Below are 27968 nucleotides of genomic sequence, written 5' to 3' on the forward strand. Positions count from 1 at the left end.
TGTCACAATAATTATGCATACAGTGACTGAGGTGAAAGGTGCCCCTCAAAGTACACTGTACAACCTGCATAATGTAAGCAGGTTGTACCCATCCCTATCTATCCTCAATATAGCAAGGCTTGCATAGTATTCAAAGAACTGATAGCCTCTGGTAAGACGGAGTTAAGCTTCTCCGTATGTGGTTTGTGTAGGAATCACAAACCCTTGCCAGTTAGCCACTTCTTTCAGTCTGTATCCAGCAGTCAAGCCAGGGACAGGGCACCCAGGGCAGAGGGTCTGTGTGTGTGTCTGGGTGTATAGGAGGAGGTTATCTTATACTCTAGGCTCATCTACTCCCACCACCCAAGGTACAGAAACATGACCCTGGACATACGAGTTGGGGGACCAGCCGGCTTTAAGCAAGCCCAAGGGAGGAGGAGCTCCTCATTGCCCCACTGTATGGCCTAGCACCACATCAGAGCCCCAGAGGACACTAGGAATGAAGACGCAGGGGAAGGGAAAGAGTGGTGGGCAGCATCCCTGTTTCTTTCAGGTGATAGGCACAGGACTGGTGAGAGCAAGGCTGTTCAAATAGACACAGAGATAGGCCTTTTAAAAAATCAAAGCAAACCCTGGGATCGATTTTATTGCTGATGGATTTGGCCTCTTCCTCCCTATGCCCTTGGCCCTTCCAGTGATCCAAAGCCCCTTCCAGGATGCACAGTGCTTAGGTTCTGTTGGGCCAGGGGCATAGGAGACACACTGCCTCCCAAGTCTGCCCCCAGCTCCGGCTCTCCCCTGACATCACCCCACCCTATTGCACATCAAATCATGTAAACATGGCTACGGGAATGACCCGGAACAGCAGTGAGGCAGATTGATGTGTAAATGGATTTGGGACCAGGACCCGGTCATCCAGCACTACCCCATGCTGAGGCCTACCGTTACGTCTGGAAAAGTAGGGGGGCCTGGTCCCAAACTCTGGCTCAGATTATGCAACAGTGCTGATGGCTCAACTCCTCTCTGCCACCCACCCACTCTCAGATTCCAGATTCTGAGGTCCACCCAACCCCAGGACTCCCCTCCAGGCCTGGGCAGCAGATGGCAGTGTCCAGTTTTCTCCCTCCCACCCCCAGCTGGAGGTCACTGGTGCTGGGTCTTCCTAGATGCCCGGGGGAAACCGGAGACAGGTAGCGGCAGTCTGTCCAGTCCTAGGGAAGGGGGAGGGCAGTCAAAAGTGGGGCCCATCCCTCAGGGATAAGACAACCAAGCCACAGAATGGGTGGATAAAGTATATTCCCCACAAAGCAGGGAATGTGCCATCTCCCTGTTCCAAAGGGTCCCCCCCCCCACTGCTGCCCCACCAGCCTGGGTCCCCACTCCCTCTCACCAAAGGCCCGAATCAGCTCTGCCCGCACAGCTGCGGTGAAGGTCTTCACCAGGCAGAGTGTGGTGAGGCCCGCAAAGGCCGCGTTGTAGAGGAACACGATGTAGAAATTGCCCAGCCAGTTGAAGCGTCCAAAGTCACCCAGCAGGTCAAAGCGAGTGAGCCCTGAAGTACAAAGGCCAGGATGAGAGGTGGGGTCCCCAGCCCTCCCTTGCTCACAGCCCAGCTTTCTGCTGCCTCCCTGTGGCCACATCTCAACACTGCAGTTGACAGGTTGACAGCTCCTAAGCCTCAGGTAATCCTACCTCCCAAGCTCTGTCTCAAGGGCAGTTCAGGGCTGAAGTAGAAGGGTCAGCAGTTAGGTTTGCTCCAGCTCCCCTTCCAGTGTCTAGCATCTTGTCTTCCAGGGGGCCCCTTCAGGCTCCAGGTGTCTGGAGGAGCTCCCTGGGCCTGCTACTTGTTCCTGGACCAGGAACCTACAAGTTAGTCACCACGTTTTTTTAACAGACAGAGCAGTGTGGGGCTAAGAGCTCAGACTCTGAGCAATGTTGCTTGGGTTCATATCCCAACTCCAGCCCTAACTCACTGTATGATCTGGGGCAAGTTCCTGAAACTCTCTGCCTCAGTTTTCTCATCGATAGAGAAAATAAGGGAACAATGAGAATATGAGGCAATACACACAGTACACAATTATGTGCCAGACACTATCCTGACATTTACTGAGCCCTTAATAACATTATAAAGTAAAACTCCGGGTGCCCCCCACCCCCTTTAATACCCTGCCTGTATTCACCCTAAAGGAACTGGTGGACCCACAAGCCTAGTTTCTTCCTAAATCTCCCTCCAAGAATAACCACAAATGACTTAATGCATATTGGAGGGAGTATATAAACTTAACTAAATAGAACTGGATTTGAATACGAAAGCATTTATAATACACAGACGATCCGGTGGGAGTTGTTACCTGTGCAGCCCCCACACTATCTTGGAGGTGAACACTTTTGAACTCTTAACAGGTAACTCTAGATTATAGTTCTAAAAAAGGTGGGAAGAGGACTGAATGGATTATTTAAAATGCCAGTGTGTGGAAAAAGCACTGGGCTGGGGTTCGGGTGATAAGGATTCTAAGCCTGACTTTGCCTTGCTTCAAACTCTGAGCAAATCAATTAGTTTCTGTTTCTCACCTTTAAAGTGACAAGCTTTATTAGATGATCCACCCCAAAGGAAGATCTGGGGTAAAGTGGTGCTACTCTACCAAAAGATGAAAGTAAATGGGAATGGCAGTGAGGTGTATCAAATGGAAACAACACTTCTTTGATGCTCACCACAGGTACTTTACAGAGGTTCAATTTCCCCATTTGTGGGAGATAATGGGAGATAAAACCTCCTCAGGTTTGTTGTGGGAATTAGAGAGAGAACATGTACATAAAATGCCTGCTTAGCACCAGTAGGTACTCAAAGAAGGCAATTCCCTTACCTTCTCTTGCTACTTACCCAGAGTTCGAGAGAACACAGGAAGTGCTGAGCTTAGGACCAGGAGACAGACACAGTTCCCAATTACCTAGGTGGGATGAGGGAAAGGAGAGGTGAGGGTAGCAGAGCTGCCAGCACCTGCTACCCACCCATGCCCCCAGGGATCTTCCCCTACTCCTTCCCAGCCACCTGGGTCATGGCTGTGTCACGCCATCTGGGCCGCAGGCCACGGAAGAGTGGAGAACTGTAGAAGCCCACAACCGAAGACACCATCAGGTAACTGCCACTGGGTTAGGGAAGAACTGGCCAGCTCCCAGTGATTAATACTTCATTTCAGAGGGAAAGCACCCCTCTGCCCCTACCCTCCTTTCCAAATCAAATCTTTTTTCTTTCTTTCTAAGCCCAAGGTTGGTGAAGATTTGCCCCCTTTCCCACCACCCACCACTCCCACTGCAGCTCTTCTGAGCCCAAAAGGAGACAGGTTCAGAGATCAGAAGCCATGGTGCATTTCCAGAAGGATACAAGATGAGGACAACCTGAATGATGGCACCAAAGGAGCCCAGCTTGGAGAAGGAGACCTGGCCCAGGGAGGCACCCTGAAGGATGGAGTCGTATTACTGTGGAAAACTCCCACCATCAGCACCACCCAGCATGCAACCGATCCTCTGGCCTCAGCTTCTTCCCCCTTCCCCCAGCCTTTCCTAGGCCCAAGCCTGGGAGTGATATCACAGCGGGAGGGCAGCTCAGTACCTGCATGCCCCGGGGCATGGCAGCCTCATCAATGAGCAGCTCCAGGATGTGGATGGCCACAATGAGCACAGACAGGCCCTGTGTGAGGCAAGGTCACTGACTTTCATCTTTGCCCCAGCCCACAGCTGTACCCAGAGTTGAATGTTACCAGCAGGGATGCTGGTGCAGTATTTATTTTCCCAGGCCAGTTCTACTTCCAGTAGGGTATATGGGCCCTCCTTGTCAAGGCTCTTGCTACCAAGAGCACCTTTGAGGGTATTATAAGAGGTAACTCCTCCAGGGGGAAGGAGTCCAGAGACGCCATGGGGCCAGACTGAAAACTGTACCTCCTCCTCCAGGTGGCAAGCCCTATGCCTGAGAGTCCAGGACATGGCAAGGAGATAAAGGGCTGGACTGCAACCTTCATTCTAATTCCCAGGGCAATCCTGTGTAACTACTCACTTGCCCTGTTTGACTCTGGGCAAATTAACTTGTATGAGCCTCAGCTTCCTCATCTGCAAAATGAGGACTGCTGTGTTCAACACAGGGCGAGACACAAAATAAGCACTCAAAGACAGGCAACTGCTGTTTCCATTGCTAATCAGGTCCCTGCATCTCCTCCTTCCTCCCCGAGTAGGTCCAAAGCACTCAAGGTCCCACTCCCCTCCCCCACCCAATTGGTGTACCCACCGTAAGCACCAGCAGACACAGCATGGCCAGAGGGTAGCCCAGGTTCCGCTGCCAGGCTGAAGCCTTCCGCCGTTTCTCTGTGCAGGGATGGAAGCTATGAGCAAGGGCCTGAAACTGCTACCCTCCGCCTTGGGAAAACCCAAGCACCCAATTCCCACCAACCCACATACCCAGCAGGACTCTTTGTGTCTGCAGAGCCAGGACTTGTCTGTGGAGCAGCTCCATGTCCAAAGGCAGCCAGCAGGACGTGGGGTCTGGGGGCAGAGAAGATGGGGCTGCTCCTGTAGCCCCTGCCCTGGGCCAGGCCCCCCACCCTGGCTGGGGAGAACTGGAACTCACTGCAGATCCTGCGGGTCAGGGCTGCCTCCTCAAAGGCTGAGCAGTACAGCTGCTCTTCCAGGTCTTCTAGCAGCTGCAGGCAGGGGAGAGGGACTCACTGTCAGAGGTTGCCTGATCCCAAGGGCCCCAGGAAAACCCTGTTCATCCCACAGCTCCAGAGGCCCAGTGCTTCCCAACTGCCTTGTGTTCTGCCCCTCACGTCTGGCAACCAGTGTCAGATAATGGAGGTGAAGGATGCAGGCACCAACAAAGGCTGTGGCCCTCTGCAAGCTGTGCGCTGCCCAACCCTAAGAGGCACGGTTCTCATCAAAGACATCATAGATTTGCACATTTATTATTCCGATTTTTCTAGCAGAGGGAAGCAAAGCATCTTGAGGAAAGGATGCCTTTTTCTAACTCACACGGAAGTGCAATATGGGTGAGCTGTGGCCCCGCTCTGGATCCCCCTGCATACCTCCTCAAGAGTCACACTTGGACTTTCTTCTACAGAAAGTTTAAAAGTTAACTGTCTCAGGGGAGGCTGCACATGGGCTTAAGGTTTACACAAAAGTGTGAATGACTGATACCAGTAGGTTTTTAGAGAAACACAGGAGTGGGCCTACCAGTGCCCGAAGGGGAAGAGTGAGCTCCCAAGGCACAGATACCACCTGCTTTGTTGCTTGGCTCCAGCTTTGCGGGAAGCTTATTCTTCAAGATCAAAGGACAAGGAGCACTACATACCCGGGGCTTGACCAGCAGCTTCCCAGTGACCGAGAACATGCGGGCAAGACCTAGTGGAGTACACACTGTAGGGACAGGAGCCAGTCACTGCCAGACCTTTCTCACCCCCCTGGCCCCCCCACTCCCTCATGTTCCACCCTGGTTGCTCGGGCCCAAGGACCCCACCCATTCCTTCCTGCACCCTGCACACTCACCCAGGAGCAGCAGGACCCCAAGGAAGGAGATGCAGGAGTAGAGGTAGGGGAGGTAGTACTCCCAAAAGTCTGGGGGGGGGAGGGAGGTAAAAGAAGAGGAGGCAAGTCAGCCCATCTCTCTCCTCCCACTTACTGGGGGCTGACAAGCCTCAGTCTAGGCAAGGACACAACTCAGAAGCAGACAGGGCTGGGCGAGCAATGCAAATGAGGAAAGCTGGCCCTGTGTCAGGATCATAAGCCTCATCTAAAGGGGACAACTGCCCCCATTTGACCCGTCACTGGGGAAGAGTGTGACCAGATCCTTTTCTCTCTCATCAAGCAAACCAGAAAGCTGGACCTTAATATGAAACCTGTCATTTTCAAATGTTAGCAACTGACTTAAAATATTTATGCCACTGCATAGGCCCAATGGGACATTTCTACAGGTTGGATTTGGCCTGGAGTCTATCAGTTTGAAACTTCAGAGAGAGGGTCTCAACCTTCTCCACCTTAGAGGGATACAGTGTTCCAGGCAGGGGGATACTGGCCAACTGAAGAGCCACTCAGTGGGGAGGAGACGCTGGGCCTCTCACCATAGAGAGACTCCCTGCTGGCCTTGTTGTCCACGATTGCTGACGCCACCCACACCATGCCCAGCACTAGCAGGGTGAGAAGCACCAACATCACCACCGTCTCGTAGACCCGGCCCAGGACACCCTACAAGAGGAGGCAACATATGCAGGGGAAAGGAGGGTCAGTATCAGGGCAGTGCCAAGTCCATGCTCCCAGCCGCCCAATCTGGGGGCATCCCCAATACTGGGTGTTTGCATGGGCAACTCCCCTTCCCAGATCCGTTTCCCACCCTTGCCTACCCTGGAGGCTGGATCCTGAGGTCTACATCACCCAAATCTTTGCCCTCTGGTTTCCTGTCCAGTTTGCCCAATGGGAAGCACCAGATGGAGAGTGGAAGGTAGGAAGAGAGAGAGGCTGGGGTATTTTCCTGTATTTCCTCCTACCTCAGGCATATGGTGTTGGCAGTGGCTGGGTCCCTCTGAGAGCACAGCTCCTCTGCTGGTTTGCCTGCCCAGCCCCCCAGCTTCAACTATCCATAGGTTCCAGAAGCCACTTCCTCCCTCTTCCCCCTCAGACTTAGGGGTAAAAACGACTTCTTGCTGTCCCAGTGCCTCAAAACCCTTATTGGTTCCTTTCGATCTGAGTAAACTGCTTCATTAAAATTAAAATCTCTCCTGTTCACCCATTTGAGTGGAACTCTATTTCTGGCATAGGCTGATTCATATACCCCTTACTCACCTTTCTGGAACCAGCAAAGCCTTCGGACTCAGTGAAGAAGTATGCAAAGGGCATGAGGAAGATGAGGGACAGGTTGGAGAAGAGAAAAACAAGGTTCCAGAGGCCTAGAGCAAAATGGGAGAAGTGCAGGCATTACGTGAGAAAGGGCAGGAAGGACCCAACCCTCCAGGGACTGACTGTGGAGGGGCCAGAAGCCCACATGACTGACAAGGCCAAGGGCTGCCTGAGTCTGCCTGACCCTCTCTGTGCCCTATCCCCACCCCAAGCTGCAACCAGGAACCACACACCATGGATGAGGGAGCCGTTGAGCCACTGGATGTAGTAGTTCTGAGGCAGGGAGAGTAGCACCTCGTTGCTGAGGATGGAAAAGGGCAGGAGCAGGACAGCACCCAGGGCGACTGCCAGGGTAAACGTGCACAGCTCGAGCCTGGGCAGAGAAGGAAATGGGGCCCTTGCTCAGCTCAGACACTCACCATCCTGTGCCCAAGTGGCCAAAGTCATCCCCAAGGGCACTTGAGGCTTCTCCTGGAACCAGCTAGAGCAATGACAGACCTAGGGAAGGAGCCAGCCAACTACCCACGGCCCTCCTTCCTCCAGCCCTTGTTCTCCAGGCAGCCTTGGCACAGGGATGTACTCTTGGACAGGCACAACCTCTGGCATTCGTGGGAACCTGGGCACCTGCCACATCGCTTGCCCAGGCTGTCCCCAGGAATGTTAGGGTGTGCCAGGCGTGTTGCCAAGGCTGAGGGGCCTGGTTTCTCTTCCCTGCTCAGGGATATGGATTTCTGAGCTGCTTCCTTCAGCCTGGTGCTGTGGCCTGCATGAAGGCACTAGGACAAGGGGGCAGTGGGAGGGCTGAAACCCAGTTTCATAGCTTAGATGGTCATCTCTAGATTTTCCTCTGTATTGCTAGGCAAGAATAGTAGCCAGGAGTAAAGGGCCTCCATTTCAGATCCAAGTATGCTCTGCACTTGGGGGTTTCTACCTTCTCCGCCCTCTGCTCTGTTTTCATCAGTCTGCACTCCCACCGGCCCCTGGGAGGTGGAGCCATTGCTGATGACTCAGGCCTCAGCTGACAACTCTTGGCCATAAGGCTCCCAAAGCTCCTGGCCTAACCAGGGAGACAGGAACAGCAGCTTTTCCGAGCGTTCCCAGGGTGGGGTAAAGCCGGAAGAAGCCAGAAATGGGGTGGCAGAAACTCACTCTTCACTCCATGCTCTCTCTCCTTTCCCCTTGTCCCCCCAGATCAGGGCGCTCCCCAGATCTCAGGTCCTAAAGTTCAGGGGTGCCCAGATGCTGAGGCAGCAGCACTTACACAATCTTGTTGACCGTGGCATCTTCATCATCCACTACGAGAGAGAGAGGCGTGGGGAAAAGGCAGGACATGAGCAGGCAGCTCTGGGAGCCATCTGCATTGCAGCATGCCCACTGGCCCCATTCACCCCCTGGAAGAAGGGCCTGGCGCACAGGAGCAGGGGCTCTGGAAGAGCGCACACCATCAACACTGCAACCCAGTACCTTGCCAGTCTGAGGGAGCACAGGCCCAGACATCCTCCTCCCTCCCCCTTATTCTCACACATCACAGGTTCTTCTTTGTAAGCTCAAAATACAATAAACAACCAGTCTGTGAGGAATGGTGACATTAGTGGCTGGGTGCGAGGGAGAGAAATGAGAGTCACAGAAAGTCCCTAGGGGAATTACAATGGGGGTCGCTGCCTTCTTGGGTGGGCGGTCATGAAGTTATCCTAAGGTGAGGATAGGCTGGGACCAGGACAAGATGACCTGGCCAGGTTGGGGCTAAGAACTGGGGAAGGTGTGTGCACCCCTCACCCCACCCCCCAATTCACACAATGCCTACAACAGAAAAGTCTGGGCACACTTAGGCTCTCTGTAAAGATAAAAACAGTCACCAGGGCCTGGGGTGCCAATGGTCAGAGAGGTCTCTGATCCTGGGTATGGGAGCACTGGGAGAGGAGAGGACATGGAGCTTGTGCCCATGATGACATTCACCCTCCAGATGCCCCCTTCAGGTTCACGGAGGACTTTCACATTAGCCATCTCGCTTGGTCCATGCAATAACAATGGGCAGGGTAGAAACTCATGTCTGTTTTGTAGAGGATGAAACCAAGGGTCAGTGGCTTTATTAATGGCGGATACTTTCATCTAGACTTTCCATTCTTATCACCTTGTCCCTGCCTGTGGGGAAAGGGAGGCTGTAGAGGTAAAGACTCCCAAACAGTGCAGCACAGCCACCTTTCCTTTCCCAGTAGGCGCCATAGGCCCATTCCCTTGAGAATGGCCCCATGGCAACCGGACACTAGCAGAAGGCAGACAGAAGAGAGGGATGTCACAGGTACCTGTGGTGAACTCAGCAGGTTTCTTGAAGCGGGTCAGGGCAATATGGCAGAGGATGTAGAGTGTTGCAAACAGAAGCGTTGAGATCTGTGAAAGAATGTGAGCTGGGATGAGCAGCTCTAATCCTCAGCCCTTTCTATAGCCCCAAGGGCCTCACAGTTAATTCCCTAGTGTCAATCCCCCATAACAGGACTCCGTCAATCCCTCATAACAGGACTCCGTACTTCCAGGGATCTTCTTTCTCCCCAGTACTTCCTTCTAGTGAGGTCCTCAGGGGCCTCCAAGAAGGGCCAGAGGGGCTACCCCATGCATCTGGGAGAAAGCAGCATCACACCCAGTCCTAGGGGCTTTCTCGGGAGAACATAGCTATGGACCAGCTCTGATTGGAAATATGCAGAACCCCCCCCCCCCCCCCCCCCGCCCAGAGATGCACATTCACACATCCTGAAATGGGCCAGGCAACCAGAGGGGATTTTCTCTGAGCACAGTATTGGAAAGGGAAGGTTTCAGGGGAGGAAGGAGATGCCTGAATTAACTGGGCACCCCTCTGCTTTCCCACACCCATAACCCCTCCTCCCAGACTCCAGGAGAGAATAAGCTGGAATCATCATGTTCCTAGACCATGTCAGAACTTTTACTCTGTGTTTACTCAGGGCCCTTAAAAAGATCAGATCTATGCTGGTCAAACCAGACTTTGCCCTTAAGACCTTAAAAGTGGGCCTTAGTTGGAGCCCAACATCTACAAAATTTCTAGAGCCAGCATCGGCCCCTTTAAGGGCAGCCAACCCCTGATCCTACCTGGGATGACTTCCAATTCCAAGGCTAGGCCTCCCCTGGGTGACCAGACCTCCAACTGACATTATGGCAGAACCTGGCCAATTTAATCTGCACATGCATGCATCCCTGCCCTACCCCAAGTAAGTTGCTATTGCCCTTGGGGGAGTGGATGCGGCTTAAGCAATTGAGCTCCTGCTTCCTACATGGGAGGTCCCGGGCCCGGTTCCCGGTGCCTCCTGGAAATACAAAAACAAGAAGCAAAACAAATGATAAAACCAACTTAGGGCGAAGCAGATGTGGCTCAAGTAAGAGCTTCCGCCTATCATATGGGAGTATCTGGGTTTGATCCCTGGGGTCTCCTGGTGAAAAAGAAGAGAAAGCGTCCCTGCATGATAAGCCAGTGACCACGTGAGTGCCTATGTGGTGAGCCAGTGCCCGTGCGAGTGCCCATGTGGTGAGCCAGTGCCCCGCGCAAGGCAGTCACGCAGCAAGATGATGACTCATCCAAAGAGAGAAAAGGGGAGAATCAAGGTGAAGCACAGCAGAGACCAGGAACTGAGGTGGCACAATTGACAGGGAACCTCTCTCCCTATCAGAGGTCCCAGGATGGAATCCTGGTGAATCCTAGAGGAGAGAAAATGAGAAGAAAAGACAACACAGACAGCAAAAACAGCAGGATGGGACAAGGGGAAAATAAATAAATAAAAAACAAACAAACAAAAAACAACTTAGGGGGAGCTGATGTGGCTTAGTGGTTGAGTGACAGCTTCCCACATATGAGGTCCCAGGTTCAATCCCCGGCCCCTGGTACCACCAAAAAAAAAAGTTGCCATTGCCCAGGGTAGGAGCCACTGGCCAGTGTGGCCCTACAATGAGGGCAGATAGTCTCAAGAAGAGAAGCTACTGCATATCAGGTAAGTCAAGAAGGAAGGATCCATCTCAAGGTCCTCCAGTTCCCAAAAGGAGTTGACTCCAATTATCTACACAAGGAGGGAAGAAGCCAGGAGAGCCATGGATCTGGGACAAAGGTGGGAAGCAGAGGACAAAGTTGACAACAGGAAAGCAGAGTAGGAAGGACCACTCAGATTCCAACTATGAGAATTTTACAGCCTAGTGCTCTACCCTGGGCTTGCGTAATAGCCAAGGAGGTGGGAGGGCTCAAAAGGTCAGGATGGAGTTCCACGCTGTTCCGCCGAGGCGAGGCTGTTCCCTAGAGCAGGGGATGGGAGTCAGGCGGGGGAGGCACCAGAGGCCTTCAAGCTGCCCTCGGCCAGCACTGCTGTCCTCAGCTAACAGGACTAAACGATGGGGGAGACACCCAGGAGGCTGCTTCTCTGTCCAAGTTCTCATCCCTCCCTGTTCTCTGGGAACGTAGGCCTTTGGCCCTACACTGTTTCGAGACCTGGGCGTGTCTCCACCATACGGCCCAACCCTGCCATGTGGGACAGTCTACCAAGGCACACACGAGGCTTCCTGCAAACAGGCTTTGACAGGAGTCCCACGCATGGCCTGATACATTTCCTACTTTTCAGTCCTCGCAGGCAAGGGCAGACCTAATAATGTCACTTTACCCCTTCTCCAATCTGAGGCTGCCCAGGGCACCCTAGAACCCAGCCTGAGAAAAACGAAGGATAACCCCATTAGTGCCTTCCACCACCCTCAACATTTTTCCTATTCTTCCAAACCTAGGGAACTCTGGGGAAGGAGACAGAGAAAGGAGAGAGAAGAGACTTCAAAGCAGGCTTGAAGATTCGATTCTCCAAGCTACACTGGGTGCCCCCCTGGGTGCCCGCCCCCCCCCCCCCCCCCCCCGCCGGGGAGTCAGGAGCCCTTTGTCGGGCAGGCTCAGCTGGTGCTCTAGGGGACAGGTAGGGAGGCAGGAACAGCAGGCAGGGGTCCTTTGGAGCACTGAGGGGAGCCACTCACCGGGGGAATCTTCCAATGGCTGGGAAACAGGGACCTAACAAACATCAATGAAGTACAGGAAAGACGGGGGTAAGTTTAGCTGCCTCCCCCCGCTCTACACATTAGAATCCACGACAGCAGGAGTCCTTGCTCCCAAAGGGCACCCCCAAGTCTTTTCTGCAATCTACCTCAGTGTGACAACACCGACTGAGTTTGAGGGAGAAATGCAAATAAGCTCGTCCCCCCAGCAAAACCCGTCGCTGCTAGACTCTCAGGCTGAACTACGCAGGCTCGCCAGCAGCCTCGGAGATTGAGCCACCTCGGCTCGGCGCGGAGACCCACGCCCAAGAACACCGCGGGGAGGGCAGGGGCGCGCGGGGCGCGGAGGGGAGGGGCGCGCGGGGGAGGAACGGAAACCGACGCGCTTTGTTTACCGCGCAGACACCCCGCTGGTCCCGGCTGGGGGTTCGCCCGTCTCGGCCCCGGCCCTCCAGTCCTGTAGGGGGCCTGGCCGTTCGCCCCCGGCCGGGCAGCGTCTGGCGGCGCTCGGAGCGCGGCGTCCGCACTTGGGCCCAGCTTCTCCCCGTGGCCGCGCCCCTCGTCCTCCCCCTGCCCGCGGGGTCCCGCACTCACGATGCACTCGCGGACCCGCTCGTGGAACAGCTGCTCTCGCACGGATAGCACCTCGTAGTCAGCTTCTTCCATACTCTGCTCAGCATGACTGGGACGGGGGGGGGGTGTCTCCGGGCCCGGGAGGACGAGCGGGGATGAAGCCGCCGCCGCCGAGCACCCGGACCCAGCCGAGGAGCCTCTCCTCGTACCCTGCGGCGGAAACTCGGCTGTCGAGTGCGCGAAGGCGGGCGTCCGGACGCCCCGCCCTTAAAGGGGCAGGTACAGCGCGCCTCGCTTTAAAGAGCTCCGACCCCCACGTCCTCAGACACGCCCTCCCTTTCTCCTCTACTCGGTCCGCTGTAAGGTCGGGCTACGGTCAAATCTCTCGCAAACACCGGCCACCTCGCTGGCTGCCGGGAAGCGCTGTCGTCGCGCTCTCTTTAAGCGGCTGCGTGACGTCACAAGGGTGGGCGGGCTCCTTCCAGGGAGGGGAACTCATTGGCTCCTATGAGCTGCCGCTCATCGCTGAAGGAGCACTGGTAGGCTTGCCTGAGTGGAAGGAGGCGGGACCTTTCGGACCTGCTGGTGCTCGGTCTAAGACGTAGCAACTGTCTCCGCCTCCCGCTATGGAGGAAAGGATGGCGACGTTTAGCGGTTTGTTAACATTTTCTTTTGGTTCGACCTGGATAAATGAACCATTTGGATGAGGCCAGCCAAGCAGGATGTGAGACCACCATGGGGGTTCTGGAAGGTACCTCTGTCCAGTTGCAGCGTTTGCTGAAAGCGTTTGTGTTGGGGTGTTCGGGGACCCCGGGGGGCGGAACGGGGAGGGCAGGGCGCCGCCAGTTTTCCCTCATTTCTTATTCAGTCTCTTTGGTGGAGAGACAATTACAGAAATCTCCTCCTGAAACTTTGGAGCAAAGACCCACCGGGAGTGATTCCTGAGTGAGGCCGCCGAGTCAAACTTCAGCTGGCCATCTACTATGTGCCACTCACTTGATGGATTTTCTCTCATTCTAACGTCACAACAACCCTCCGAGGAAGGTTTTGTTTAGGATTTTAGAGCTTAGGAAATAGCGAGAGGTTGTCAGTACTATTTGTAAGTCCCATCTTCGTGGGCTTCATGAAGGATTTCAAGAAGTCCTTTAAATTGGAGGGAGCAGAATGGGGACAATCGAAAGAAGGGCCGAGTTCTTAAGACATACTGAAGAGTAAAAGCCCCATGCTCCCGGCCTAGATAGCACCCAGTTACTATCTGAGCAAGAGGCGGGGGCCAGAATCGTTAACAACGGAATAGTTCTGTACCCTTTGTAACCTTTTGGGGGCAAGTTACTTTTATCCGCTTTCTGTTTCCCCGGTGTTTGCAGTAGAACCTTGGGAAACAAAAATAATACACATACTTGTCTTCGGTGATAGCAAGATAGTGAGAGATCCTGAAGGGCCGGTTTCCCTCTTGGCAACTGAGCTAGGGGTGAACAGAACTCCAACGGGGAGCCTGGGTAGAGACAGTTACAAAGAAAAGAGAACAGGCTCTGCTTGGAGGAAGTGAGAGCACAGGGAGGTGGCTTGGGCCTACTGAATATCCTTTTTTTTTTCTCTATTGTTTTTTTTAAAATTAAAGTTAATAGATCACAAGGAACGTTACATTTAAACATAAAAAACAAAAAATGTAAGAGGTTCCCACATAACCCACTCCCCACCACCCTCATCACTTTGTAAATTGTATTTTTTTTTGAAGATATATACATCACAAAAAAAAGTTATGTTAAAAAATATAAGAGGTTACCGTATACTCCCTACCCCCTACCGCAGTCCTCCCACACCAACAACCTCCTCCAACACTGTGGCACACTCATCGCACTTGGTGAACACATTTTGGGGCACTGCTGTACTACATAGATAATAGTTTACTCTGTCGTTCACACTCCCCCAGTACATTCAGTGGGTTATGGAATGATATATAAAGTCCAGCATCTGACCCTGAAATGTCATTTAGAACAACTCAAAATCCCCAAAATTCCCCCACAGCACATCTCTACTTCCTTCTCCCTGCCCTCAGCAAATACGGTGGCCACTTTCTCCATCTCCATGCTAAAGTTTCTTCTATTACTGGTCACAATAGTTTTATAGTAGAATATTGAATCTCTGGACTGCCCATGTGCCAGCTGGGCCCTGAACCTCAGTAGAGTGGCGACTCCTACTCTCTGGTTTGTTGGTCTTATCCAGGTCAGCTAACAGGGAGGTGAAGATGGTCAACCACCACACCAGAGAATCAAGAGTGCCTACAACTGCATCCATCATCTGTGTGGAATCTAAGCCCCCTCTTGATCTAGAGGTGGAGAGGACATCACCATCCCAGGGTCCACAGAATGGAGGGATAAAATATGGACTAGAGTGGACTCACTGATATTCTACTATAAAACTATTGTGACCAGTAATAGAAGAAATTTTAGCATCGAGGTGGAGAAAGTGAATATCTTTTAATATTTTAGGTGTCAGTCAAGTTTTGAGAAGATAAATGAATGGCTTAATGCCCTGCCCTGGGGAAATTGTAGGTGAGAGGCAGATAGAGCTCTGGGGCTTAACCCTTCTTTGTAGATTTTTATCTCAACTGAAAGAGGCAATGTGCTTTAATGATCTATTAAAACACAAGTCAAATCTTGTCCCAGCTTATGATCCCTCAAAAGCAGTCTATTTGCACTTAAAAATTCATCTGCCTTGAAGTAGTCTAAAAGGCTCTCAAGAGATTGCAAAATGGTGGCTTTTCAACTGAATTTGATAGGCTATGTTTTGCTTGGCTCTCAGAGTTTTGTTTTGTTTTTAAACAAAATTTGAGCCAACATTTAAAAATCAGGAGATGGCCCTTTAAAAATTGAGATTTTTTCTCTCTTAAATAGATAGAAGATATGCTTGTATATACATAGCTTCTGTAAATGAGGCAGAATGTGCTCCAGCCTTTCCGACCACCTATCTATCACTTGGGTAAGTCCTTACAGCCCACCACTTATTTCATGTACATTGTCTGGCCAGCTGGGCATTGGCGTTTGTGATCCATGATCCATCTCCTCTGCTCTGCTCCAGCTCAGCACCATCCTCAGCCTGTTCTTTAGTCAGTTTTTAGACCCTGCCAAGCTCATTCCCACCTTAGGTTTCTATGCTTGCTGTCTCCTCTCTCTGGAAGAGTTCTCCCCTTCTCTTTCTTCCCACTTCACTTTTGTCTGGCTCCAATGGCCTTCAGGCTTGAGCTTCAATGTTACCTCCTCAGAGAAGTCTTCCCCCACTGTGTAATCTAAAGCCACCTATTTCTGTCATATTATCTGTTGTAGGTTGCCCTATTATATTTGCTTTGTATTTGTTTGGCTCCTCAAGGGAAAGAATCATGTCTGTCTTGATCAGGATTATTTCCTTAGCCCCTAGCCAGGTGCTTAATGCATGGTAGGCACTCAAATATTACAAATGTAGTGAGAAAAGACGGTGGCACTGCTAACAAGCACGAGAGCGCTGTCATTAAGGCTAATCACGTTCTCTCTCTCAGCCTCAGTTTTCTCATCTGCAAAATGAGAAGGCCCCTTAGATTGCTTCCAAATCTACTACATCTAATGTTCATGATCCTTTACAATTTACAAATTAATGCGACAGAACCTGAATCACAGACTATTATACCTATTACTATTACATCTATGACATTTGATTCTTACAATTGGTGAACAGGATAAGTCTGCTTGAAGACTTATCCACAATGCACAGATGTGTACAATGGAAGCAAACTTTAAAAGACAAACTCTCAGTAAATTAGTTTGGAACTGTGCAGTATAATACAAGCTTAAGCTCAGAATAGAGAGAAAGAATCTAGCAGACTACCTAGAGAAAGTAGTTTGGGCATATATTAGCCAGCCAAAAGGATGCTGATGCAAAGTATCAGACCTCTGTTGGCTTTTATAAAGGGTGTTTATTTGGGGTAAAAGCTTACAGTCACAGGGCCCTAAAGAGTCCAACTCAGGGTACCATAAGAGGCATTTTCTCACCCAAAGTTGTTGGCCACATGTTAGAGTAGCGTGGCTGTCAACATCTGCAAGTGTTCAGTCTTCCTTCCTCTTAAGGTTCCGTGGTTCCAGCTTCTTCTGTTCTCAGCTGTAGGCTGGTATAAGGCTCTTCTCTCCTGGGGCTTGTTTCTTTCGAGGCTCAACTGCTCTGCTCTTTCCACAAGGCCAGCTATAAACTATCAGGCAAATGACATGTCTCTCTTCCCCGGGCCTCTGCCGTGTCTAATGGAGCCTTCTCTCTTTCCTCATTTATCTGCTTCTCTGTGTGTTCTTCTTCTTCATGTGTTACTTCCCAGGGCTCCAGCATCAAAATTCAAACTCTGTCCTCTGCCATGTCATTTTCTTTGTGAGTCAACATCCTGCTGATGTGGCCGAATCAAAACCCTAATCATAATTTAATGAAGTAAAAATGAAACCTCTGAATTTAATGCAATTTTACATGCCCAGAAAAACAGACCAGTTTACAAACACAAGCCAGTATCTATTTTTGGAATTCGTAAACAATACCACCTGCCACAGGGGTCTACCAACAATCGGAAGTATGTGCTCACAAGTCCTCGAGCCCTTGTTTACAAATCCATTGGAAGCATACCTTTCTTTCCAACGGTGTTTAGAATTGCTGAAGGCACCTCTCTTAACTGAATTACCACTTAAAAACACTACACAATATATTTTAAAAATTTACCAAATCTCCCTCCTTCCAAATCCTATCCACCTCCAAGACACCACCCAAATTATCTTTTCTCAAATCTTTTCCTAAAGAGATTTCTACTTCCTCTAAATGCTTAAGGCAACACCCATCTGTATAGTTCAGGGGGTGAGAAACAGTTAACCATGTCTGTACTGTCTCATGACATTCATTATTTGCTATTATTTAATTCTTTGGTATTGTTTAACTTTACCTTCATTTATGTGTCATTTATGTGTCTTCTCTCCCCTCCTTGAGGGCTGAAAACTTATTTTTGGCTTCTAATTCACACACACCCTCCTTCTAACCCCAGTGTTTAACCCAGTTCTCGTGGTAAACAAACAATGTTTGTGGATTTTATCTGTCCAGGAGATGAGTTATCGATTCTTAGTAGGGAAGGGGCCACATGGGGTAGATAAATTTCAATGTCTTCAAATAATACAGGGAAGGGACATTACCCAGACTGAGACTGTACTAAGTGCTAAGTACTAACAGATACTTTACACAGATTAATTTATTCAATGCCACAAGGACCCTACAAAATAGACTTTTATTTTTTTTTGTAAGATGAGGACTCTGAAGAGATTAAGTAACTTGCTCAAGGATTTACAGTAGTAAGTGGTAGAGTTGGGATTTGAACCCAGCCTGTCCTATCTCAAACCTCTTTTTCCCAATATTCTTCTGTTGCTTCTTAGTGCAACTTAGTGCCCACACACATTCTCCTAATTACTCTACTGCTTAGGAACTCAGTGTAGTAGAGAGCTCAAATGTGAACTTGAGGGAAGTGGATGTGGCTGAAGCAGTTGGGTGCCTGCCTACCACATGGGAATTCTTGGTTCAGTTCCTGGTTCCTCCTAAAAAGATGAGCAGACAGTGAGTGCAAGCAATGGCGGGGGGGGGGGGGGGAAGGGGGGAAGGGGGGATAAATAAATAAAATAAATCTTTTTTAAAAATGTGAACTTGAGACTCCCATTCATCTGTATCTATAGGGCTTACTCTTCTGCTCTTCTTTGTGGGGACATCTGAAGGTGAAGATTTATTGCTAAACAGCACCGTGAGAGGAACAGGCAGGAGACCCAGGGGCACTCACTCTCAGAGGTGACTGGGGTGGGGCAGGGTGGTGGGGATTAGGGAAAGTTGTCCTTTTCTTTCAATATTTCAGAAATGTTCACTCAGATTATAAATTATTTTAATTTTATTCTTGCTTACCATGTGTCCTGATTTTCCCACAGAAAATACAGTAAGTACAGAAAAGTCCCCGCTCACTCCAAGACTACCGTCAGGGTGGTTTTGTTCCTGGGACTTCAGGAAGTGCTCATCTAGCTATGAGGTGAACATACTATAAGTTTTAAACCTACTTACTTCTCTCTGTTGGGAATTACTGTGAGCCAGAGACTTTGGAATTGCCTCATGTCCAGGATGCCAGGGAAGCCAGAAAACCAGGAGTTCCCTTTAGGCAAGACCTCTCTGGATCTGAGAATTTTCTGTTGGTGGGGAGGTGGGCAGAGAAGGGTTTAAGAAACTTGGTCAGAGAGATTATATTCTTTTGTCCCTACCTATCTCTGACACCTCCAAAAATGTTTGCGAGAATAGTTATAATGAAAGATTGGCTTAAGACAGCAGGAAAGAATTGTGAAATTGTAGACTCTGGGAATGAGAGGGAACTTAGAAATCATGTGGTCTACCTATTTGCCTTTTACTACATGGGTGACATGCTGGTCCATTGCTGGTCCTAGTTAATTATTAGGAAGTGAGCTACAGTGTTTGTTCTTTCCCACTTCTCTTAGTTTGCCAGGGCCTTTGTAGTAAAGTACTACAGTCTACTTGGCTTAAACAATAGAAACTTATTGTTTCACAGTTCTGGAAGCTGGATGTCAGGATCAATGTGTCAGCAGGGCCATGCATCCTCTGAAGTCTATAGTGGTCGGTGGTGACTGGCAATCCACGATGTGCTTTGGCTTGTGACGTAACTCAGTCTCTGCCTCCATCACATGATCAGCTCCCTCTGCCTTGCTGTGTCTCTTCTGTCCCCTGTTTACAGTGTCCAAATTGCCTCTCCTTGTAAGGACACCAGTCGTATTGGATTAGGGCCCACCTTAATCCAGTTTGGCTTACATCTTAACTAATAACCTCTCCAAAGGTCCTATTAGCAAATGGGGTCATATTCATGGGACCAAGTGTTAGGACTTGAACATATCTTTTTTGGGGAACGCAATCCAGTCCATAACACCACCCTTTGCTGGGCCCTCTAGAGGTGATTTTTAATTTTAATTTTAATTTATTTATCCTCCTCCCCCTGTCTTTGTTTGCCTTTGCTGTCTGCTCCTTGTGTCTGCTCATCCTTTTTTTTAGGAGGTACTGGGAACCGAACCTGGGGCCTTTCATGTGGGAGGGTGGTGCCCAATTACTTGAGCCACTTCTGTTACCCCTCTAGGGTTTTGAGAGATAAGGCTGCTGTCACTTCTGGACAGCACCCCTTCATCTGGTTTCTCTTTTCTAAACTGAACATCTTTAGTTGCCTGAGTTACTCTGCCCAGGACCTCTTTCCTCTCCACCCATCCCTTGGAGGAAATACTTTTGAATTTGTCCTTTTTGAGATGAGGTACCCAGAAGTGAATAATGGATTACATAGTAGGATGACCAGTGAAGAAGATAGTGGGAACTTTTGAGTAAAAGGAATAGCTAAGATGACAATAGGCTGTTCTGGCAGCTAAGTCACCTTTGGCTCATGGCATGCATTCATTTGGTTATTGTGAGCTATCAGAAGTTCTTGCAAGCCCGTATATTGAGATATTAGACCTGGGCCAGAGGGAGGCTAAAGGATCTTCTTTATGAAGAAACTTAGAACAGGGCAGAAACTTTCCCATCTACCTCCATTTGACGTTGCTGTCCACCCTATAGGTCTCTTCCTGAGGCACCCTAGAAATTTGGGTCTGGGCTTAGACTGAAAAGGGCAAGGCAGTGGAGTATCAATCACTTCTAGCTTTCAGTGTTAAAAGTTTGAATCTGCCCTTGGCCACAATTAATTTTTTTTTAGGAGGTACCAGGGGTTGAACCCAGGGCCCTGTGTATGGGAAGCAGGCACTCAATCCACTGAGCTATACACACTCCTCTCACAATTCTTGGAATATTTATTGAGTGCCTCCCGAACTAGGTATTGGTGACACAGTGGTAAGAAAAATAGACATGGAGCTTATAAAATCAGATGAGAGAGAAATACATTAATTAAATAATCACAAAAAATAAATATATAATTACAAAATATGGTAAAAGCTATGAGAGAAAAGCAAAAGTGTCTGTGGAAATATGTAATGGGGAACCTGGTCTATTTGACCTACTCTCCAAGTGCCTGAAGAGGTGACATTTGATTTGTCATTTAAAGAAAAGTATTAATTTTCAATTATTAAATGTACAAAATAAAGTTAAAAAAAAAAAGAAAAGTATGAGTTAACTGGGCAAAGGTATGTGTGTGTGTGTGTGTGGAGTGTGTGGCAGGAGTATAACTGGCAGAGGGAAGAGTGTGTTTGAAGGACCCAGGCAGGAATAAGGTGATGAACTTGATTCCATCACAGTTGGACACAGTAGCATACAGTAGATGTCCGTTGGGAGACGGGTCGATCAGTTAGGAGAGTGTGGGGTAGGGCATTTATTTTGGTTTATGGACCAGATGGCAGAAAGGAGGAAGCCGTCCTTAGCAACACAATATCACGACTTGCATGATGATACCATGTCATTAGGTGGTTATTGACTTTCTGATCAATACTGAATTCCGACTGAACTGGCAACATCCTTACTACTTGGTTGACCCCAAGGCCATGTTTTTATCCCGTCTTCCCATCCTGGGGAAATATCCTAGAATTGGGAGCCAAGGCCAGGAAGCTTCGGTGTGCGGTATCCTGTGGCTACCTGATTCACAAGGGCCTAGCATGAGGCCAGGAATGGACAGAATAAAAATAATGTAAGTGTGAATGCCAGGGGTGCCGAGTCAGTCACTTCCTGTTTGTCGAGCATCTTCTCAGGTTCAGCTCCAAGGTGACAGCTAGGGCAGAGTTCACAAATCTGAGCTTAGTGCTTCTGGGCAGAGAACTCCTTGTCAGTGGTGCCATCTGCAGGGCACTAAGAAATTTGCCAGGAATCTATGTGATTGGGAGGGGAAAACGGCATCTCCAGGTAAGGGTGCTCCTTCCTCATCCCTTGCTCGAGCCCTGGCTGAAAAACCCCTGTTCCCTCTAACCTATGGTAGGCAAGATTTAAGGCAACTGGTCCTACAAGATAGGGGGTGGCATCACTTCCCTTCTTCCCTACCAATTCATCCTCTCATCTGTAAGACAAGGCACTGCACTCTTCCCATTTTAACACGACCTCAAGGAAGTTAAGAAAGCTGGGTATAAAGGCATAAGCATTCTGGTGTTTGAAAAAAAAAGGGGGGGGGGAGTGTCTGTAAGTTGGAGATGTTGATGTAGTTAAGGTTACCATTGTTATTATTATTGTCCTTACCGTCTCTTAAAGCTCCTTGGGCTTTTTCTTATTTTTATTTCTATTTGTTTTCTGAAGCAATGACTCATACTTCCTTGGCAGTGACTCTGGAGTCCAGCTAAGCCAAATTGTCAAGTCCTGAAGTGTCCTGCCCCTCATCTTCCAAGTATGCCCATTCATCTCTAAGCTCACAGATCCTTCCAGATTGTATCCCTCTCCTTACCACAGTCCTCTAAGAAAAGCAGAATGGTGCAAAAGGGAAAATAGACTCAGAGGATTATGGGGACCCGACTAGTGACAGAACCAGAGGCTAGGCAGGTGTCTGTCTTTACTGGGCCTCTCCACTCTGAAATTCAGCTTCTCAGGAGGTGTTTGAAGAGTCCTGGGTCTAGAAGGGGAATGAATTTTACAAAACCCTAGGGTTTAATTTTATATAGAACAACAAAGAATCTGCCTTGAGGGAAATAAGCATTTATTAATATTTTAGATCCCTTGGAACATTCTGTGGGCCATAAGCATTACCAGGCACTGTGCTTGCTGGTGGGGCAGAAATGTAGATAATTAGACCCTGATCTCACTGGCATTTCCTGGCTGCCTCAGGATATCATTATAATCAGGCCCACTCCCCCTCGTGTCCCCATGAGATACTGGTATCTCATGTCACCCAAGGCTTTGACTATAGCTATTAGTCATTATCTTGATTTATAAGACAATTGGGAACAGAGGGGACAGAAGGAAATTCTGAATATGGACAGCAAGTTGCACAGTAACCAAATAATTAGGGTATAAAGGGGATAGTTCAGCGGAGGTAGATGGGAGGTACCTGTCCTAAAGGAGGGTAACTTTAAAAAGCAACCAAAAATATTGAAATTCAGGTTTGAATAATAGGAAATGGAAAACCCCTTCCCTCTAAATGTTTTGTTTAAAAAAGCATTTCAAATATACAGAACATGATTAATTGTGGTACTGTTCTATTCAGCATAACCATTACACCTTAGGGTTTTATATATAATCCCGATGATTCTCACCTCTGACCATCGTAGTCTCCTCTGACATTGAATAGGACTAATGTGTAATGAATAGAATATTGTAGAAATGAGTGACTGTTGAAGTTAGGTCATAAGTGACACTGTAGCTTCCACCTTGTTCTCCGTGTCTCACTCACCCTGCCGGAAGCCAACTGTCATGCCGTGAAGATACTTAGGCAGCCTATGGAAAGATCCACGTGGTGAAGAACCAAGGCCACCTGTGATCAAGCAGCACTTACCACCAGAAAACAAGTGAGCCATTTTGGAAGCAGAGCCTTCAACCCAGTCAAGTTTTCAGATGACTGTAGCATCAAGTGAACACTGTGAGTGCAACCTGATTTATGAGAAATCGAGACAGAACCATCCCACTGAGCTGCTCCCAAATTCCAGACTCCCAGAAACTGTTATGAATTATACACATTATAAGCCACAAAATTCTTGGGTAATCTGTTTATGTAGCAATAGACAATTTAATTAAATAGTAAACACTCATGCACCTACCCCCAGGTTTGCCATGTTAACATTTTTCCTTCAACATTGTTGCTGCACCTACCCCCAGGTTAGCCATATTAACATTTTGCCTTGCTCAACATTGTTGCAGAGCCAAATAATGTAGTCTTTTTCCACCAATGCATATGGCCCATTAGTCTTCAATGTGTAAGTTTTCTCCTATTGCAGGACCTTTATTGGTCACTATGAACTCTGGTTCTGCAAACGTATCCCCTCCCATTATTATGGGCCTGGAAAAACAGCTCTTAACAACAAAATACATTCCTCTAGTCAACTTTTCCTATTCATTTTGACAGGTTGACAGGCCCCTTTAGGCAGCCGTCATATAATCACAGGATATTAAAAACTAATTGAACTAAATTTAAATAAGCCATTTTTCCAAGCACCGAATGAAAAGGTTGAGGTAATAACAGATCAGCATTAGAAACCAGGTTGCTTTTCTAGTCCAGTATTCTCCTTTCCCCACAGTACATTAAGGCAGGAACTGGGGTCCTTGCTATTACCACTGTTACAGAGATCCTACCTGCCAGGTGAAGATGAATGACGGCACACCCAGAATTGTAGAAATCAAGGTACTTTTAGAAAAAGCACAGGAGTCAAAACACTTTTCTTAAAGCATTTACTGAGACATGATTGAAAACTTTACAGATACACATGGAAAAATAAGACATGATCACAATCAAGTGTAGACAAGCTAACCAGAGAGCTTAAATGCCTTGTCAGCTAATGGAGAAGCTGAAGTACTGGGAGTGAGACATGCTGTAGGGCTGAGAAATGGGTACTAATATTCTTCTCCTTCTTCCTCACCTTCTCCTTCAACAGAATCTACACCAACCTCCTCATAATCCTTCTCTAGGGCAGCCATGTCCTCACGGGCCTCAGAAAACTCTCCTTCCTCCATTCCCTCCCCCACGTACCAGTGGACAAAGGCACGCTTGGCGTACATCAGGTCAAACTTGTGGTCCAGGCGAGCCCAGGCCTCAGCAATGGCTGTGGTGTTGCTCAGCATACACACAGCTCGCTGCACCTTGGCCAGGTCGCCACCAGGAACCACAGTGGGAGGCTGGTAATTAATGCCGACCTTGAAGCCAGTGGGACACCAGTCCACAAACTGGATGCTACGCTTGGTCTTGATGGTGGCAATGGCAGCATTGACGTCTTTGGGAACCACGTCGCCCCGGTACAACAGGCAGCAGGCCATGTATTTACCGTGGCGAGGGTCGCATTTCACCATCTGGTTGGCCGGCTCAAAGCAAGCATTGGTGATCTCTGCTACAGAAAGCTGCTCATGGTAGGCTTTCTCAGCAGAGATGACAGGGGCGTATGTGGCCAGAGGAAAGTGGATGCGGGGATAGGGCACCAGGTTGGTCTGGAATTCCGTCAGATCTACATTCAGGGCACCATCGAACCTGAGGGAGGCTGTGATGGAGGACACAATCTGGCTAATAAGGCGGTTAAGGTTGGTGTAGGTTGGGCGCTCAATATCAAGATTTCTGCGACAGATGTCATAGATGGCCTCATTGTCTACCATGAAGGCACAATCTGAGTGCTCCAGGGTGGTGTGGGTGGTGAGGATGGAATTGTAGGGCTCGACCACAGCCGTGGAGACCTGGGGGGCTGGGTAAATGGAGAACTCCAGCTTGGACTTCTTGCCGTAATCAACAGAAAGGCGTTCCATCAGCAGGGAGGTGAACCCAGAACCCGTTCCCCCACCAAAGCTGTGGAAAACCAAGAAGCCCTGAAGCCCTGTGCACTGGTCGGCCTGTTAGAAAAGAGAATAGAAGAGATAGTTATTACTCTTTGTGATATAAGCATAATGTTATTTGCACCTTTCATATCTAAGTGTTGAGATTTTATTTTGACAAACGCTTTTTAAAATGCAGATCACCATGGAATTATTCAGCATTTCTTAATTTTAAAAATTTCATTAAGGGAAGCGGACTTTGGCCCAGTGGTTAGGACGTCCGTCTACCATATGGGAGGTCCGCGGTTCAAACCCTGGGCCTCCTTGACCCGTGTGGAGCTGGCCATGCGCAGTGCTGATGAGCGCAGGGAGTGCCGTGCCACACAGGGGTGTCCCCCGCGTGGGGGAGCCCCACGCGCAAGGAGTGCGCCCGTGAGGAAAGCCGCCCAGCGTGAAAAGAAAGAGCAGCCTGCCCAGGAATGGCGCCGCCCACACTTCCCGTGCCGCTGACGACAACAGAAGCGGACAAAGAAACAAGACGCAGCAAATAGACACCAAGAACAGACAACCAGGGGAGGGGGGGAAATTAAATAAATAAATAAATCTTTTTTAAAAAAAAAACTTCATTAATACTTAAAAAAAAAGACACAAATCATCCATTTTAAAATTGAATTAAAAAAACAAAACACTACAGGAATAATTAATCTCTATTACATTTCAATTCTATGTTTGAAAAGAAAAAACAAACCCCAGCATTTATTTTGATGTCTTCCTGAGGGCTCATTTACTGTATATTCCTGAGAATAAACTTACCAGTTTGCGAATTCTGTCCAGAACCAGGTCGATGATCTCCTTGCCGATGGTGTAATGCCCGCGGGCATAGTTATTGGCAGCATCTTCCTTGCCTGTGATGAGCTGCTCAGGGTGGAAGAGCTGGCGGTAGGTGCCAGTGCGAACTTCATCTGGAAAGAAAAACAAAGCACCACCCGTCACCCACAACCCGCACACGCCGACTTCACCCTGGAGGGCATCGGTGGAGCCCCAGGACAGACCTCCTGTCCCAGACCCCTAGGAGCTCACGTGGGCTACTAAGTTCAACTCACCAATGACTGTGGGTTCCAGGTCTACAAACACTGCCCTGGGCACATGCTTGCCAGCGCCGGTCTCACTGAAGAAGGTGTTGAAGGAGTCATCTCCTCCCCCAATGGTCTTGTCACTTGGCATCTGGCCATCGGGCTGGATGCCGTGTTCCAGGCAGTAGAGCTCCCAGCAGGCATTGCCAATCTGGACACCAGCCTGGCCGACGTGGATGGAGATGCACTCACGCTGTGAGAAGGAAAAAAACAATTTATTCTCTGTTTCCTGTATAGTAAATTCTTATTTGTAGGCACAGTTATACTTTTTAAATCTATAATATTTTAATATCCAACTCCTTACTCGGTAAGACCCCTTTCCAGATCAAGAGAGCTTAGTCTCAGCTTCCTCCTTTGAAGCACCAAGATTAAGAGGAAGCCATCTGTCCAGTGCTCTGGCCCCAGGATCCCAATTCAGACCAGGTGGCCAGATTTCCCGGCAGCTCCCAGCACAGGAAGCACATTGTCAGAGCACTGCAGAGGAATGTGCTGCAGGGACGAGGGGCGGAGCTCTGCGGCCCAGGATGAATGAGCAATTTAGGGTGCGCGCGCCCCTGCAGCCGCCAGGGCCGCGCAGCTGCAGATGCCCGCAACGGACACGTCATCACCCACTCTCCCCTCCCTGCAGGCGTTCGGTTAAGCTTAGCACCTTCACATCTGTCAGGGCTCAGCAGGGGATTATCAGCCGCCCAGATCTGGACCAAGATCCTATTTCTGTTCCCTCAAAATCCCTCATCCCCACCACCTGCTCCCACAAGCATTCTTAACGCAGCTGGGTGGCCAGGGACGGACAGGTGGGCTCTACAGGCTGTTAGAAGGCAACTCCCTCTGTACTAGCTAGCATACTGCAGCACACCGCCTAGGAACCCCGCCCGCACTGAGCTGCGTGTACGAAGAGAGAACACTGCGGGCAGAGACACGCCCTCCAGCCGCAGCCCCCTCCCCCAGCGCGCACGCGCGCAGACTGTTTCCCGCCGCTTACTGGCGGGAAATAACGGTCGCGCGTGCGCTTTTGTCTCCTCTCCGCCCCCGCTTTCCGCGCTGAGGAAGTGAGGGCGGGAGAGCGGGCGCGCGCCCGCCGAGGACCCGGGACGGGGTGGGGGATGGGCGTGCGGGGCAAAAGATGGCCGCGCCTAGAACCCGAGCCGGGGCGCCGCGCCTGGGTGTTGAAGGCCCAAAGAGAGGCCCAACCGTGGCACGGGAGCCCGCTCCGCCATCCGCTCCCCGAATGCGAGCGGAAAACGGGGCGGGGTCCATCTCTCCCGGCCCCAGCAGCTCTCCACAGACCCGGGCTTCATCTCGCCCGCCGTCGCCCTCGCGCCTCGTCTTTTCCCCTCCTCATGGCCGGCGCTGGTCCCGCCCTTGGGGAAGCTGGAGGCCCTCTCGGCCTCCCCGGCTCGCTTTTCCCTGTTCTGCCGAGCGAGGCGCGCGGCGCACTTACCATGGTGGCTACGGGATGGAAGGCGAAGGCGACAGGAGCAGACGCGGGTCCCGGTTACCGTCCCCGACAAGCTAAGAGTCGAGGTAAGTAACGCACTGAGGCGGGGGCGGCCGGAACCGCTTAAGTAGCCGCCGGGGGAGGGCGGCGGCCATGGGCGGTGCTGCGGCCGAGAGCCCCGCCCCGGCCCGGCGCGCCCACTCGGCGCCCGCCGCGGCCGCCGCAGAGGCGGGGACAGCCCCGCGGCCCCGCTCCCCCCCGCGCCCCCCCGCCGCGCCCCCCCCGCCGCGCCCCCCGCCGCGCCCCCCGCCGCGCCCCCCGCGGCCCCCGTCCCCCCCCCCGCGCTCCCGCTCCCCGCGCCCCCGCGCCCCCGCCCCCCCCAGCGGCCCCCGTCCTCCCCCCCCCCCGCGGCCCCCGCCCCCCCCGCGCCCCCCCCCGCGGCCCGGGTTGCTGCAGTGCGCGGCGCGGGGCCGCGGGGGCCGCGTCCGGGAGGGAGGAGGCAGGCCGGCCTGCGTGTT

The 27968-nt window shown here is 50.5% G+C and overlaps 2 protein-coding genes and 1 long non-coding RNA gene across 6 annotated transcripts; 1 reads left to right on the top strand and 2 right to left on the bottom strand.

Moving 5' to 3' along the window:
* Positions 1-589: 589 nt before the first annotated feature.
* LMBR1L (limb development membrane protein 1 like) lies at positions 590-12900 on the bottom strand. Of its 4 annotated transcripts, XM_058307928.2 has the most exons (18): positions 12472-12862; positions 11860-11893; positions 9159-9243; positions 8117-8150; positions 7089-7228; positions 6802-6905; positions 6084-6207; positions 5512-5580; positions 5318-5382; positions 4598-4670; positions 4429-4512; positions 4259-4335; positions 3590-3667; positions 3362-3435; positions 3029-3119; positions 2861-2927; positions 1370-1531; positions 590-1190 (listed from the first exon to the last, which is right to left on the bottom strand). In XM_058307928.2, exons 1-18 carry the CDS (start codon positions 12555-12557, stop codon positions 1123-1125), a joined length of 1515 nt encoding a protein of 504 aa, XP_058163911.1. In that variant the 5' UTR covers positions 12558-12862; the 3' UTR covers positions 590-1122. The 4 variants fall into 4 exon arrangements, with proteins under 4 accessions (XP_058163911.1, XP_058163912.1, XP_058163913.1 ...); XM_058307929.2 differs by lacking the exon at positions 11860-11893 and having other exon boundaries at positions 12472-12892; XM_058307930.2 differs by lacking the exons at positions 3029-3119; positions 3362-3435.
* A 161-nt stretch (positions 12901-13061) lies between these two features.
* On the top strand, positions 13062-21603 carry LOC131280564 (uncharacterized). The gene is made up of 4 exons (XR_009188197.2): positions 13062-13201; positions 15348-15432; positions 18171-18279; positions 18414-21603. It is a non-coding gene; the product is annotated as an uncharacterized lncRNA (long non-coding RNA).
* A 2197-nt stretch (positions 21604-23800) lies between these two features.
* On the bottom strand, positions 23801-27625 carry LOC101436325 (tubulin alpha-1B chain). Its single transcript, XM_004446955.2, has 4 exons — positions 27454-27625; positions 25983-26205; positions 25693-25841; positions 23801-24957 (listed from the first exon to the last, which is right to left on the bottom strand). The coding sequence occupies exons 1-4, from the start codon at positions 27454-27456 to the stop codon at positions 23977-23979; spliced, it is 1356 nt and encodes a 451-aa protein (XP_004447012.1). The 5' UTR covers positions 27457-27625; the 3' UTR covers positions 23801-23976.
* Between the last annotated feature and the right edge of the window lie 343 nt (positions 27626-27968).

The sequence above is a fragment of the Dasypus novemcinctus genome, chromosome 12 (assembly GCF_030445035.2).
Source record: "Dasypus novemcinctus isolate mDasNov1 chromosome 12, mDasNov1.1.hap2, whole genome shotgun sequence".
Taxonomy (NCBI): domain Eukaryota; kingdom Metazoa; phylum Chordata; class Mammalia; order Cingulata; family Dasypodidae; genus Dasypus; species Dasypus novemcinctus.